Source organism: Salminus brasiliensis, chromosome 16 (genome assembly GCF_030463535.1).
Source record: "Salminus brasiliensis chromosome 16, fSalBra1.hap2, whole genome shotgun sequence".
Classification (NCBI taxonomy): domain Eukaryota; kingdom Metazoa; phylum Chordata; class Actinopteri; order Characiformes; family Bryconidae; genus Salminus; species Salminus brasiliensis.
Window position 1 is genome coordinate 28,604,030 of NC_132893.1, and position 15,713 is coordinate 28,619,742.

Sequence of the window (15,713 nt, forward strand, 5' to 3'; positions counted from 1 at the left end):
TTCTCATATCATCAAAACACCTCTGATCTATTGAAGCATGGACTTCACAAGACCTCTGAAGGTGTCCTGTCGTATCTGTGGCACCAAAAAGTCCTGTAAGTTGTGAGGTAGGGCCTTCATAAATCTCATCAATCAGCCTTGGGTGCCCATGATCCTTTCACCGGTTCACCACCTTTGGTAGGTACTGACCACTGCATACTGGGCACACCCCCCACAAGACCTACCTGATGCCATCACAATTTGGCTCTTGTCAAACTGGCTTGGATTCCTACGCTTGTCCATTTCCCTCCTCCCAGCACATAGCCTTCCAGACCTGACTGTTCCTTTGCTGCCATTGTAAGAAGACAATCAGTATCATTCACTTAACCTGTCCGTTTGTTTTTAATGTTATGGCTAAAATTAAGCAACAAAAACAATTGTTTTGAACCAATTCATAGGTTTTGGGATGTTGACAACACTTTTACATCTATTCACAGATCAAGGCTTTAGCTCTGCATTTCCACTTTGAAGTTATGAGGATTATTTCCGCTTTGTGAAGAAGACAGCCAATCAGAACAGAGGCTATTTACATATTGCAAATGTCTTACAGGCACAGTATTAAAATGCATTCTAATTGATCAAAAGGCCGAAAATGCAGCCAGTTAAATTAATTATGGGTGTTTTATCACACAAAACACACAAAGGTTATAATGTAAAAAATTATGAAATACAGAGGGGGGGGGGTGTAGGAAATGGGCTCTGTACTGGAGAACAAGCAAAGGTCCAATCAAAACAGAGATAATGTACATAGAAAAGCACAATGACAATATTTATTTATTTATTTGGAAATGGTCCTGTTAAATGCTTTTAAAGGTTTAAAGGTTTAAAGGTGCCAAAGGTTATAATGTAAAAATATGAAATAGAGAGGGGGGGGGGGGGGGTGTAGGAAATGGGCTCTGTAATGAAGACCAATCAAAGGTCCAATCAAAACAGAGATAACGTACATAGAAAAGCACTATATATATATATATATATATATATATATATATATATATATATATATATATATATATATATATTTTTTTTTTTTTTTTTTTTTCTTTTTCTTTTTGGAAATGGTCCTGTTAAATGCTTTATGCGGTGTTTTAGCATATAAAACATACAAAAATGAAAATATGAAGAAAGAAAACTAAAAAAAAACGTGCAAGTTTATTATTATTATTATTATTATTATTACTATTATTATTATTATTAATATTATTACTATTGTTTTATTTAAACACAATTAATGCCTAAAAATACACGCGATCGTTTCTCCAAAGTCAAAAGCAGCAACTTCAACCTGTCTGGATTTCTAGTCTGACAGCTCGGCACGCTATTTTCTATTTTCCCACCCGTTTTCCTGAAACCCCGCCTCCTTTGCGCTGGGATTGTCCGCTAGTTCGCGTACTGACAAGCAACCCGCCAATCGGCGCAAGAGGCTGGACTCTTGTAGCCAATCGCAGCACGGGAGGCGTGGCTTGTCGGAATACGGGTGTGAAGCGAAAACAACGCGAGCCGAGCTGCTCTTGTCTCCACTCAGTCTCCGTCAGCCGCTCCGCTCAAATGCGCGCCCCCTTCCACACAGCTCCCCTCAGACACGCTCATGCCTTCGACAGCACCTCACAGGGGAAGGATTTAGTAGTGAAGACACGAATTTGAAACATTAACAGTCTCCCTCAGTTCCTCTCAACGAGTATGGTTTCGCGGTGGAGTTACATCAAGCCCGTCTCTGTGAAAGTATGGATTTTGCTCTTCAGCTTCGTGGTGCCGGGGTCGCGGTGCATTCCCAGCAACGAGGGTAAGAAACTGTCTATCTGTGCTTCAGACTTCCAGTCATTGAGCAGCTCTGTCTTCTCTGTCTGTAACGTCTTCTCAGGAGTGTGTAACATCAGCTGAACCGTGTAACGTTACATTGCACGCATTAGAAAACACTGTTTGTACCGTAGTCCCACTCCTATCATGTCATACCTGTTCAGGTGTCTCATGACCCGTCCAAACCAACGCCATCCGCAAGACCTACCACACTGCCCCCAGTATTATTACATCCCATCACCTGTGTCACCTCCCATTAACTCCCTGTGGCAGTAAATGAACGCTGACAGGCATTAGTGTCTGCCTTCCTCAGGCTTTCCTGCTTGGAATAAGTCAAGCAAGTGCTCATCATCCCTAAGAAACTGTTCAATTAGTGGAAAAGCTGCTGCTTTGCATTAGCCCACTTTACCTAATATCAATATCCAGCATGCAGCACAAGCAGTACCAGCAGCACCCAGTCAGGGAAGGAGCACTTCACCAGGACATCGGATTTCATCCCCTGACCTCAGATGTGCTCAATCAGCTCAGAGGATGAGGAGAGTGTGGTGTCTGAAGTTTGGTCCTTTCGTTTCGCAGGAATCTGTCACACCAAAAATCCTTGTTTTGGTGACACACACTTCTGTTAGATTAGCCGTCCAGCTCCAGTGCAAAACTAATAAAGCAAAAGTCAGATCCCTGACATTCCTGCGGCAGTCGAGCACATCTGCAATATGAGGGAAGATTTGTAAATTTGATTTGTCGGTGAACTTTACCTTTAACACCCTTAACATCAGTCCACTGAGCGGTTGTGCGGATATGAACAATGGGCGAGTTCATTCACTTCTGTAGGAGCTCATTCAACTCTGCAGACTTTCAATGACTCTAGAAACTGTCTGTTTTAGTAGGAACTTGAATTTAAGGTGAAAAGTCGTGGGTTTAGGTTTATTTTGCAGTTTTATATTAGGAATATTAGCATACCGAAAATCCTAAAAACAAAATCCTTTACCTTTATTTTACCTTAATTAATGATAGTAGTTATCAGTTATATATACACACCTTTTGTTTAGTTCTGTGTTACTGGGTGGGCGGTTGAAGAAGTGTGTGTGTGTGTGTGCATGTATATATATATATATATATATATATATATATATATATATATATATGTGTGTGTGTGTGTGTTTATATATATATATATATATATATATATATATATATATATATATATATCCATAAATTTACAAGAAAGGAAAGTCAATGTAAAAAAATATGTAATACATTACAGAGCATTTCCATTGGTTAATTCATTATGCAATCTTGACACAATGCAATATTATTATATTAATGTCAAAAAGTGGAAAATTACAGAAAAATACAGCACCCCCCCATTTTTTTATTAACAATAAATAAGTAAATAAAATTGTTTAAAGAAGGCTTCTTTAGGAAAGACAGTGATCATATGTAAGAGCATAACGGCTCAAAGCACAATATGAGCAGTTCCTTGCCTGGTAGAATGGGTCTAGACTGTGATGGAAAACGTCTTTACGCAGATATATATATATACATATACTGTCCAATAAAAAACATGCATCTCCATTTTTGTCCGTTTTTAGTTTTCTCTGTTGTTGGAACCCTGCAGCTGCTTCTGTACTCTGTGTAAATGATTCTGGATGAATAGACCAATAGAAACATTTGATTGCTGATCAAATTAATTGGAATAAACTTTTTCATTTAAAGTTAAGAACATTTTTGCCTTTTCCTGTGAAGTTACCTTTTGGTCACATGTTTTTAATTGGACGGCGACAACATATATATATATATATATATATATATATATATATATATATATATATATAAATAACTGCATCAGAGACTAGACCCGCTCATATTGTTCTTTGAGCCGTTATGCTCCTACATATAACCTTTGTCTTTCCATTAGGAACCCTAGTTTAAGACTGTACATCAATTTCTCCATAATAACAAGCAACCACTTAAACGTGCAAAGAACGTTTGACAATGGAAATGTTTTGGTTGTTAAGTTAGCAAGGTTCTCCAACCAGAACCTCTGAAGAACTGCTTTCTGAGGACCGTACATCAGTGAAAAAGCATTTCTGCGTTATACACTGCAGCCTGCGCCTTCCTTCAAAAGCCGCTGACTCTGTGTAAGGTATTAACATGCGTGTGAAATATGGTCATCAGCAGTGAACACCAGTGAAGAATGAGACAAAGGCGAAGGCTTTCATTCGGTTCTCAGAGACCTGTTTCTGTCAGCATGAGCCACACACTGACATCTATGCATCATTTTCGGCATTACACAACCATACCGTGGCCTCGCATACGCTGGGCTCTTCAGCCTGTTGGAGAGGGAGGAAAAGAGAGAGTGTGTTTTATGTAGCGGCGTATGTCAGAATCACAGATTTTACGCCACTTGTTATCAGATCACCTCTGTCGTATTAAAAACCCTGTAGCTCCATTTACACCAGTCGGAAAAGCCAGCAGGTCTGAACATCTGTGTGAACGTCTCATGACAGACATGTGGATGTGTAGATGTGTGAGAACCTTTAAATTAGTAAAATAAAAAACTGTCTATGTAATGTGACATTTCTTTAGGCCTTTAGGAGGTTCTTCACGCTCATCTCTGTTGCAAGCAACCGTTCTCTTTTCTTATTTGGGATTTGTCCAGTTTGCGAGGATAATGGGATCCATCATTATAAGAGCAGAGCTGTGAAGAATTCTGTGGTTTAAATAATAAGTGGTCTCAATAATAAGAAGATCCTTTAGAATATACTGCTGAATGAGGCCCTTAGTCCTTTATGGAACCAACTAGTGGTTCTTCTGTGCCACCACTCTAAGATTCCCTTTGTAGCACCTGTATTTTTAAGAGTGTAGGGCTGTATTGTCCAGATGCCAGCAGGCCTTCACATCTTTGAGAATGCTTCATGATAGACATCCCAAAATAACCTGGAATCTCCTCACATTGACTCACCTTAAAAGTCTAAGAAGGTTGTTGTTGTTGTTTGGCCTGTCCTGCACGGTTAGCAGTCCAGGGAGGGTTGAGACAGGCGTAATGGATGTGATTTGTCATGTCGTAGTCCAAATGCTTTCTCTTATAGAATATGTAAATATTCAAATGAGCTGTTGGAGTCAGCATATGGATGGTGTGTGACAGGTATGTGGAGAGCATGATTGATGGCAGGCTTGACGGTGGCACAATGAATGGTGGGCCACAGGGGCGGCTGTGCGCCTCCTTTGGTGTTCACAATGGCACGGCAGATGAGGCGGGATAAGGTTTTTCATCTGAAAGTCACGGCGGCTTCAGCTTCTTCACCCCAGCAGAATCTTAACCAACTCCCTGATTCGTGGAGCCATGACCTCTGCTCCAGTCTGCCGCGCCGGTCGGAATGAGAGCGGTCGAGGATGCAGTTTGCATTTATTCAGACCGCTTGCTCGGATGCCTTCCTCGGCAGTGTGTACAGTCTTTTCCGTGCACATCTTTTAGTGTCGAAAGGCGACAGATATGGAAACTGCTTCGAATTGAGATGAGATTGAGCAATGTGGTGTCTTGTTCCGGCATGCTTGCTTTCTTTGTCTCTTACAGAAAACCCTGACACACAATAGTGCCTTATTATCATTCAGTCACAGCTAAAAGCCCTGACAGCCTGCCTCGCATCGGACTCCGACGCTCTCCGCATTCGCCGTAGGACGGACATAACCTCCCTAGCGTGATCTAGTTCAGTACTTTATACGTCTGCTTTTGTCCTAATTAGATCTATGTGATGTGCTTCTCCCCAGGACATGTTTCATTTTAAGTGGAACAACGAACACCAATAACGCTCCTGCCATTCAAAGTGCAACCCGTCCAAACCCCAATTTAGAGCACTTTAAATAGAGCACTGTTTAAATCTGCACTCTTAAAAATAAAGGTGCTTCAAGTGATTCTTTTAGCAATGCCATCGAAAAAAACACTTTTCCATATTGACAAAAGTATTGGGACACCCACTCATTCATAGTTTCAAGAAATCAAGGAAGAAATGTTAATAAAGAACTTATCCTGCTTTTGTTGGAGTAACCGTCTCTGCTGTCCAGGGAAGGTAGGATTTTGGAGGAGCATTTCTGTGAGGATTTGATTGCTTTTGGTGACAAAAGCATTAGTGAGGTTAGGATGATCACCAACTTACTCATCCCCAAAAGTATTGGATGGAGCACTATATATCATTCCAGAGAACGCAGTTAGTTCCACTGCTTCACAGCTCAATGCTGGGGGGGCTGTATAACCCTCTAGCCCACGCCTGGCATTAGGCATGGTGCCAACAGGTTCAGAGAGTCCTATTTTATAAGCAATACTATGGGGACAAGACAAGCTATGTGTGTGTCAGCAATGGGTGCGACTTAAAAGTAGCTGAATGCATTCATTAGAAGGGGTGTCCACGAACATTTGGACATGCAGTGCAGGTTTGTACTAGAGAAGAAGCTTTATAGCAAGTGAATGGATCTCTATTATCTTCAGTGGCATCGCCCAAACAACCCCTTACAGGACCTCTGTCTTTAAGAGTGAGTATTTTAAGAGGTCAAGAGATGGCAGTATACAATGCTATGTTGCAGTTATCAAAAAAATAAGTATGCGCTGACTGTAGTGGCCTCACATAGGCCCCTTTCCGTTCAGCGGTCACTGTATGCTTTTGTCTGTAGTCTGCAGTGTAATGCCTGATCCTGACGACTTTCTGCCATATGCTGAGCTCTCAGTCACTCTAATGTGCAGTGCTTTCTCCCGGCGTTTTATTGAGCTGAATGCTTTGCTAAACGGTGAAGCCACCTAACCTCTGATTAAAGTCCAGTTCACTGACAATCAGGCAACCGTTTCTTAAGGTCATCTAATTAGCGATGGCTTGAGTCGTTTGCAGGATTCTCCAGCTGTAGCAAGACCATGGTGGGTAATTTGAGTGCTCTCACAGGTTAATTGACCATGAGACATTCATGCTGTGGCCTGTACTGCATGCATATTGTAGTACATATCATTCACACACACATATATATCTAGGCCGTACATAAATGACAACTGTCCGATTAGATACACTGATCAGCCATAACATTAGCACCACTGACGGCTGAAGTAAAAACATGGATTATCTTCATCTACAGTGGCTTATGTCAAGGAGTGGATACATTAGGCAGCAAGTGAACAGTTTTAGGGTAATGTCTTAAAAGCAGGAAAACACTATCTATCTATCTATCTATCTATCTATCTATCTATCTATCTATCTTTCAATCTGTCAGTCTGTGAGCCTGTCTGCCTCTATGTGTTATTCAGATGTTCTCCAAAGTCCTCCTACAGCAGCTTAATGATTTGTCCCCTTGTTCTACTCTCTTGCAGTGAACCTGCTGGACTCGCGCTCTGTAATGGGTGACCTAGGATGGATAGCCTACCCGAAGAACGGGGTGAGTTACACACACTCTCTCACTGAACACTGCATTAAGACTGGGCTGAGGATAACATCTCAAGGTCTCCCAATTCCCTCGAGTGACCAAAGAGAGATTTAAAGTGAAAAATAATAGAGCATGTACACGTCAGAGACAGAGAGAGAGAGAGAGAGAGAGAGAGAGAGAGAGAGAGAAAGGAGAGAGAGAGAGCTGTATTGTTCTTAAAGGGACAGTGACAGAAGACCCTAAATTCTTTGTTTTAATTTCACTGAGGCTTCGTGAATGTAATCATCAGTGTCTTTGTTGTTAGCGAGTGATAGACAAGTTGTGATTCACAGTACAATGAAGAATGCATCACAACATCTGATCACAATGACATCACTGTATGACAGTGTGCTGATACAGTGCATTCACAAAGCATTGCATATGGTCATGTATAGGACACACACACACACTCTATACTCTATACACTATATATATATATATATATATATATATATATATATATATATATATATATATTATTTACTGTATTTGTCTGCATTAGACAAATAAATACTATATATTTATAAGATTACAAAATTTAAATAATATAAATTACATCTATATATATATATATATATATATATATACATAAATTGTGTAACATATTAATAACAACCCGTGTACAGTAACAGCTTAAACTGTACAGTAGCTGACTAAATGGCAGCCGTAATGAAAAAGTCTCCTCTGATACATGAGAAGCCAGCCCCCGCTTCTTTTCAAACTGCCGCTGATGCGGCATTGCAGGGCAGCTGGCATGCTTGGAGGAAAGCGCTGGGTCCCCAGCTCCACTGCACCAGTCAATAGCTGGCCAACATCGCTTAACAGTGATGAGGGGAGAGCGAAATCTGCCCACCTGGAGAGAGAGCATGGCCAATTGTGCTCTCTCAGACTCCGGTCGCTGATTGCAAAGCGGCATGGCTGGTTCGAGCAGTGTATGTATGTATATATATATATATATATACACACACACACACTTATGTATATATCTGGTAACTTTACAGGAGACAGATAAAACCTCTTAATGAAAGTGTAAAAATCTACATATATAATTATATATATATAAAATGATATATATACTTTTATATATACTATATATAAATTATATTATACTTTTCGAATGTATATATGATTCTTTGTCCTAACATTGCACAAAAACAAACATGTGTGTGCTCAGAAGTGGTTGCTTTGTGGGACTTTGTGGGGCTCACACTGAGCCATTTGCCTTATGTGTAGCCTGTGTCTATGGTTTCTCTCCAAACGGATTTCCACCTCCACGAGCATTGTCTATTGGCTGCGTTGTGTGCCAGTATTGTGCGAACATTCGCTCTTCATGGCGCCTTTCTATCTCTGTAGCAGTGCGGTCCCCGCGGGTGCGCAGCGGCCTTTGTTGTGTATGCGCTCAGCCTGCAGTCGCTGTTGACAGTGCGCTGTCACGGCTCAATTCAGCTTCCTGTTGTGAAGTGCAGGGAGAGGCCCAGCATTGTGTTTACCTGCACCTGCCCTTTGCTGCAACAATGTGGCCCCCACAATGCGCTCTCGCAGCTCCTGGAACACCTGTTACGCAGTCCAATATTCCTTCATTCACTTGGGAATACAAACATCCTTGTGTGATATGAAACACGCAGCTCATCTGGGGAGGCACAAATCTGTGCCAAATAAAGCCAAGGCAGCTTCTTTTTCAAGTCCCTCTCAGTGGCAAGTGAGATGAAGTTGTGCGGCTGTGATGTCTCCTCGCTTATTGACATCAAAGCCGCTCGGCGGAAAGCTCTCAATGGTGCTGGAAGTGACAAATTCAAAAGCAGCTTCCCGTTTTTGGGTGAAATTCCAAGCTAAACTGAGAGGAGGTACATTTAACTTCATTTTCGCACACATGGACACATTGCTCTGGTGTATAAGTGTCTTCGGTTGACTGCATGATTACAGCGTCTCCGGTATAATTGGGTCAAATGAGTGTGTAGCCCAGCAGCTGTTCAGAGAGACAGTCTGGCTCTGTTCTGAGTCTGCATTAGGGGTGGGCAAATAAGGATAATTTACATGATAAATGAAATCACAGTGCACTTTTCTGACTACTGACGACTTTATATAGATTATAAAAAAGAGCAGTTACATTATACAGCCTGCATAAAACAGCCACTGTACAATAATAGCTTAAACATAAGACCAAGTACAGTAGGTGACTGGATAGCCATTATCTTAATTTCTTATTTATTTTATTTGTTTATTTTTTACCTTTTTGTGTTTTTATCACAATCCTTGTTTTTTGTTATCAAATAATTACAGCATTTGATTTCCATTTGAAGGTGGCTATACTGTCTTCTTAAATAGCAAGCCTCTGAGTGACTGAGTGATATGCAAATGCCTGCACTTAGAAGTTATGCATTATGACAATATTTTATCGTTATTGTGATACATTTTGTGGGGTTCCTGAGTGGTGCAACCATCTAAGCGTTGGCTCTATCCTCGGGTGACACAGCTGCCTAAGTGTTGGCCCTATCGCCAGGAGTTGCAGCCATCTAAGAGTTAGTCCTATTATCAGGTGGCACATCCGTCTAAGCATTAGTCCTATCATTAGGTGGTACAGCCGTCTAAGTGCTGGTCCGATCGTCCTATTATCAGGTGGCACAGCCGTCTAAGTGCTGGTCCTGTAATCAGATGGCACAGCCATTTAAGTGTCATCAGGTGGCAAAGCTGTGTTGGTCCTTTCATTAGAAGTTACAGCCATCTAAGCGTAGGCCCTATCATCAGGTGGCACAGCAGTCTAAGTGTTGGTCCTGTAATTGGGTGACACAGCCATCTAAGCGCAGGCCCTATCATCAGGTGGCACAGCAGTCTAAATGTTGGTCCTGTAATCGGGTGGCACAGCCATCTAAGCGTAGGCCCTATTATCAGGTGGCACAGCCGTCTAAGTGTTGGTCCTGTAATCAGATGGCACCGATATCTAAGCGTAGACCCTATTATGAGGTGGCACAGCAGTCTAAGTGTTGGTCCTGTAATCAGATGGCACAGCTATCTAAGCGTAGGCCCTATCATCAGGTATCACCTTTCTCCTCACCCTGTGTCTTGCGCTCTCATTGGCTTTTGTCAACAATTTTCACACTACCAGATTTCTCTCTACAAGCTCTCGGATCGTGGCTTAAAGCAGTTCTCACATAATGATCGAGCCAGCGCCAAGCGGACACCGCTTTCCATTCGAGGCTTTTGTCAGCGAACTCCAAAAAAGTAGTCGGCTAGCTCCGAGTGCCTTGGGGGAAGCACAAGTTAGCATTTACCCTACCAGTACTGGTGGCACAGCGTGATGGTGGAGTCCTGGCTACTTGGTGTAAAACGAGTAATAATTGGGTTCAAAAAGAGAACAACAAAAAAATGCTTGTACTGAATAGAAATGATTCGATTTTCTGAGCATGTCTTGGACACTGACCTGTGTAATGCCTGATGTAATTGGATGTTGTGCTGAAAAATGAATGAAATTAATTTATGAAATCTGCATTTCGTATCATATAAATATCTTTAATATTGTATTTTAATATGTGTAACAAATTGCCCACCTTTACCTGCAGTATCAGAATGTCATTTTCGCATCACCCATCCTCAGCCTGGAAGCTTCCGAGACACTTTGCTGCTTTGAGATAAACCTGAGAACTGAATTTCTGTGGAGATGGTTTGTTTTGAGCGCTTGCTCTCTGCCCCTTTAACCACTGTCAGAGCATGGGACTGAGCCCAGCTTTGCCAAATCGACCAAGCGATTTACAGCAGCTCAGCTAAATCCGGGCTTTGTGCTGGCCTAGGGTACCTCCGGCTCCAACCACTGTTCTTTTTTCCTCAGTCTAACCAAAGGGGGAAAGACATTTATGTGACCCTCAATAGATGATCCTCCCCATGCCCTGGCTTTAACCCTCTTGGAAAGAGAGAAAGAGCGAGAGAAAGAGAGAGAGAGAAAGAGAGAGACTCACACACATACATACACACACACACACACACACACACACACAGACACAGACATCCAGACTTACTTTTGATGGTTTTAAACCACAGGGAGTCTGTTTTAGCCTCGCTCATCAGTTCCATGGAGCTCCTCCTGTTCTGAGCGCTAGGCCTCAATGACAGGGGTTAGCCAGGTGTCTGAGTAATGGTCATTGGAAAATGGAAGGTAATGACCGGGTATTGGTTCAAAGTCAGCAGGTTGTGCGTCCAGGCTCGAGTGCCCTCTCATCCTCTCTCTCGCTCAGTACTCGCTCGATCCATCTCTCTCTGCCTGCTGCAGCGTCTACAGTGGTGGAGAATGGGGGCGAAGCCAGCGGAGTTTGAAGTGCGTGGGTAAATTTGAGCTTCAGGCACATAAGAGCTCACACTGGGAGAGCTGAAGTTACACAGGGTAAAAAAGCAGTTGCAAATAAGCGGGGTGGGCCGGTGGAGGTGAGGGATTTAGAAGGAGCCGGGGAGAGCGGCTCAGCAGGAGGCTCTCTAGAAAGGAGGTTTGAGGATTGGGAAGGATGTGGAGAGGGGAGGATGGCGATGGTTCAAAGGCGCTTTTTTAAATAGTCCGCTGAAGACAGATTGGCTGTAAGCGATAGCCATTCCCATTCCCATGTGAAGGTCCTTTTATGGTCGGATACTCCACTCACTTTATACTGGTTCCTGTTCAGTGTTTAGTGATACCGTTCTCGTATCATTGCTGTCACACAAAATCCTTGTATCTCCAAAATGGCAATTTTACAGGAGAAGGAAAAAAACCTTCTTATCTTTCAGTGGAAGGATTTTATTCCAAGTCATTTTGGAGCATTTCTATTGGTCCATTCGTCATGAAATTCTGACATGACGTAAAGAACATCTGCCAGATTGAAATTATGCCAAAACGTCAGAACAGCAAAACTGTGGGATTCTTACAGGGCTCATATCATAAAAAAAAAACAAAAAACAGTCAGCCTGTTCAACCTACAGCAGATTATTTCGCCCATGAAGCTATAAGGAGTGTTTCATCCTGATTAGCTTTTTTAATGAGTCACAATGCAAGGAAGCCAATCAGAACAGAGATCATTTGCAGAGATCAGTAGCAAAAGCAGCCAGTTTAATTCTAACAAATAAGAGACACTGGAAATAGACATTTACAAATAAGCTACGACTATGTTGGTACATAAACCTTGAGTGGAAGAATAATGGAGTAATTTTCTTTTATTTGTATATATTTGACTGTAAAAGGCTTGAATGTTGCATTGGATCATACAAACTAAAGCCAGAAAATAAGGAAAAACACTTTACCAGAACTGCTTTGTATTCCAGCCAGGATCTGCACTGTAGTTCTTTATCAGCATCATAGCAGTACAGTATCATCAAATGACAGTAACCTAATGGGTATATGGGCTCAGTAATAACATGTCATAGAGTTGAGGAGTGGCATGTCCTCTTCTTTGCACCCCCAGCGCACCATCGACTGTATTTAAGCTGTCTTAAAGCCAGGCCCAACCTGTTACTTCCTCTACCGCTTTATTAACAGTAATAGGATTTGTCCCCCCTTGCTCGCCGCACTGGGCCCAAGGTCACTGGTTTATCCAGACCAGACCAGACTTATAATTCAGTCACTACTTTCTTTCATTTTACACACGAGGCATCTAAGAGGGCTGAGGGAACAGCAGCTCTTTGTTTATTCAGGGGTCCCTAGAGGTGGGTTTGATATTCTTTAGTGGGACTGTTTTCGTATGCTTAAATAGTTCAGTGTAAATTAGCTTAGTGTTAGATAACTCAAACTGAGGTCAGGAGACAATGAGGAACACTGAGGAAGACAGTGGCAATCAAACTGAAGGATATGACAGATGTGAAACATAGCTAGCTAAAGCACCTGTCACTGCCATTAACCTTATTTTTTCTAGATATATATGAGAATAACATATTTGCTATTGTGAAAATATATAGGCCTAATTATCAGATATGCCGGTACATTTCATAGTCAAATATTACTCAAAGCCGATATGTACTTATTTTTATTATTTCTGTAGATTATTGTGTTTTATATGACCATACAGAGCTTCATATTTTTAAATCTGTGTTGTGATATTGACATGCAAGTAATGTAAAAGAAGACTAGGCAAGCCTGATTTCACCAGACAGAGATTCTGTTGTACAGAATTCACCTTTGTATGAGTTCAGTTCAATTTGCAGGGGGGGATTACCATTCTAGCCATTCTGGATTTTAAGGTGTATTACGGACCATGATTCTGCAGTAGAAACCATCCTCTTTTCATGGTCAGCCTTTTTGAAAAGGCCCTAAGGTTTGCTTCCAGAGTTTGCTGATATTTAACTGTATCCATTCCTCCCAGTGCCACTGGCTGCACTACAAGCCCAAAGCATGATTGCTCCACCCCGTGCTTAACAGTTGGAGAAATCTTTGGCAATTAAAAACTGCACAGTTTTCATTGGTCATCCTCTAGTAGATTATCAGGGCTCACAGGGTGCTGCCCACAAAATTGCTGCCCACCGGACACTATTGGCTGGATATTTCTGGTTGGTGGACGATTCTCAGTGCAGCAGTGACGCTGAGGTGTATAAACACTCCAGCAGCAGCACTGCTGTGTCTGACCTACTCGAACCAGTGCAACACACACTACTAACACACCACCACCATGTCAGTGTCAATTAATTGACAATTAATGAGATGCGAAACAGTGTTAGCGAGTTAAACTGCTGATTGTCTTTGGCATAGGTCCCGTCATCAGCCCAGGTCATGCAACATCGGGACTCTCCCAGATCTTGCCGAACTTAGAGGCAGGGGGCGGAGCCTACCCCCGGGCAGCCATTGGGGCTGGTGGAAGTGGATAGGAAGGAGGGAGAGACGTGAAGTCACTTCTGAAAGCAGCAGCAAAAGTGTGTCTATTATGTCTTTGAAGACAGGTGGAGGCTGGTGATTGGCTGAAGAAGGGTGATGCTGCATTAGAGTCTCCTGGTAGAGCCTTCGTCAGAGCTTTCAATGCTGAGAATGAGCCACCACCCAAGTAATAGCTGCTCTGTGGCGGTCCTGTGGGGTCCTGACCATTAAAGAACATGGTAAAAGGAGGCTAACAGAGTATGCAGAGAAACAGGTGGACTGCAGTCTGGAAACTTTTCTGCACACCTGAGCAGTACACCAGTCATGATGGTCCGGTGGCTCTTATGAATAATTTATAAGTAGTTCTGACCAGAGGAGGATGGGTCGGGGCCCCGTTGTGAGTCTTGCTTCCTCCCAAGGTTTCTTCCTCCAGCACTGAGGGAGTTTTTCTTGCCACTGTCATCTTTGGCTGCTCACTGGGGGTCCTAGGTTTTCATGTCTTCTTATGTTGTTGATCTCCTGTCTTCTTAGTGATTCTGTAAAGCTGCCTTGTGAAAACACCAGTTGTAAAAAGTTCAATACAAATAAATTTGATTTGATTTGACTTTGTGATAGCATTGGCAGTCAAGCCTGAACGGGAGGCAAAACAGATAAATCTGTTTAGTCTGGATTTGTTTGATAATTTAACATGTTACATTATTCGACTCCACATAATTGCATTTATTTACCCTTTAAATATATGAGTGTTTCACCAAATATGTGGGAAAAACAAATTTTGCTATATTTTCATATTTGTCACTCATGAGAACGCAGATGAATTAGAGTGAGGGAAACGAGGTCACAGGTCATTTGATCCATCCAAGGGTTAATGGGCGGCTCTTGAAGACCTGCCTGACCCGTCGTCTTTATCTCTCTCCCTCTCTCCTCTCGCTCTGTTTGCCAGATCATGGTCAGGCAGGCTGGAGTACATTATGGAAATATGAAAGGATCCCATTCGCTGTGGTTCACTGAGATTTTTATAAGCGTGTTCCCCGCCCTCACCCCCTCCCAGCCCCTTGTGCTGGATGCATTAATACAGCCCAGTCGGGCCATCTGAGAGGACTCCCGTGTTTATTAGAGGAATATAATCATTTATGGCTGAATGAGCTTCAAACCCAGTAATGTGGACATTTGGCCGCGCTGGAATGAAATGGAAATTTGCCGTGAACAGCACCTGATTAGAGAGAGAGATCGGGGGGGGGGTGAGAGAAAGAAATGTGGTACTAATGTGTTTTTTCTGAACTACACTCATGGTCCACCTTGACAGGAGGAAATGTGGTTAAGGTATAAGCGGGATAATAGAGCATACAGCTCACGCTAGCGCATCCATGAAAATAGGTAGTGTAATGTGTAAACGCGGCCATTATGATTTTCCTCAGAAGATACATTTAGAAGCTGCAACCTTTTCTTGTATTATTTGAGGAGACCTTTTCTTCTTGCATGTCAAGATAGTGTAGCATATTGTGATGATATCACAACTTCAATAAGCTGTCAGGAATAAATGTAGCGCTAATTATATATTAAAGCTATAAGCCACGAGAGGCTGTGGGTAACAGAGATGTTATAACAGCTGTTCTTATGAAAACACTGAGAAAACAGTGAAAGA

The 15,713-nt window shown here is 42.2% G+C and overlaps 1 protein-coding gene across 1 annotated transcript in view; it reads left to right on the forward strand.

Annotated features, from left to right (window-relative positions):
• The first annotated feature begins 1,576 nt into the window (after positions 1–1,576).
• The window catches only part of LOC140537287 (ephrin type-A receptor 5), a 95,154-nt gene continuing 81,017 nt past the window's right edge, over positions 1,577–15,713 (forward strand). Inside the window, exons 1-2 of the mRNA XM_072659639.1 lie at positions 1,577–1,819; positions 7,181–7,245. Coding sequence (XP_072515740.1) covers positions 1,717–1,819; positions 7,181–7,245 — 168 coding nt within the window. The 5' untranslated portion in view covers positions 1,577–1,716. The remainder of the gene's footprint in view (positions 1,820–7,180; positions 7,246–15,713) is intronic.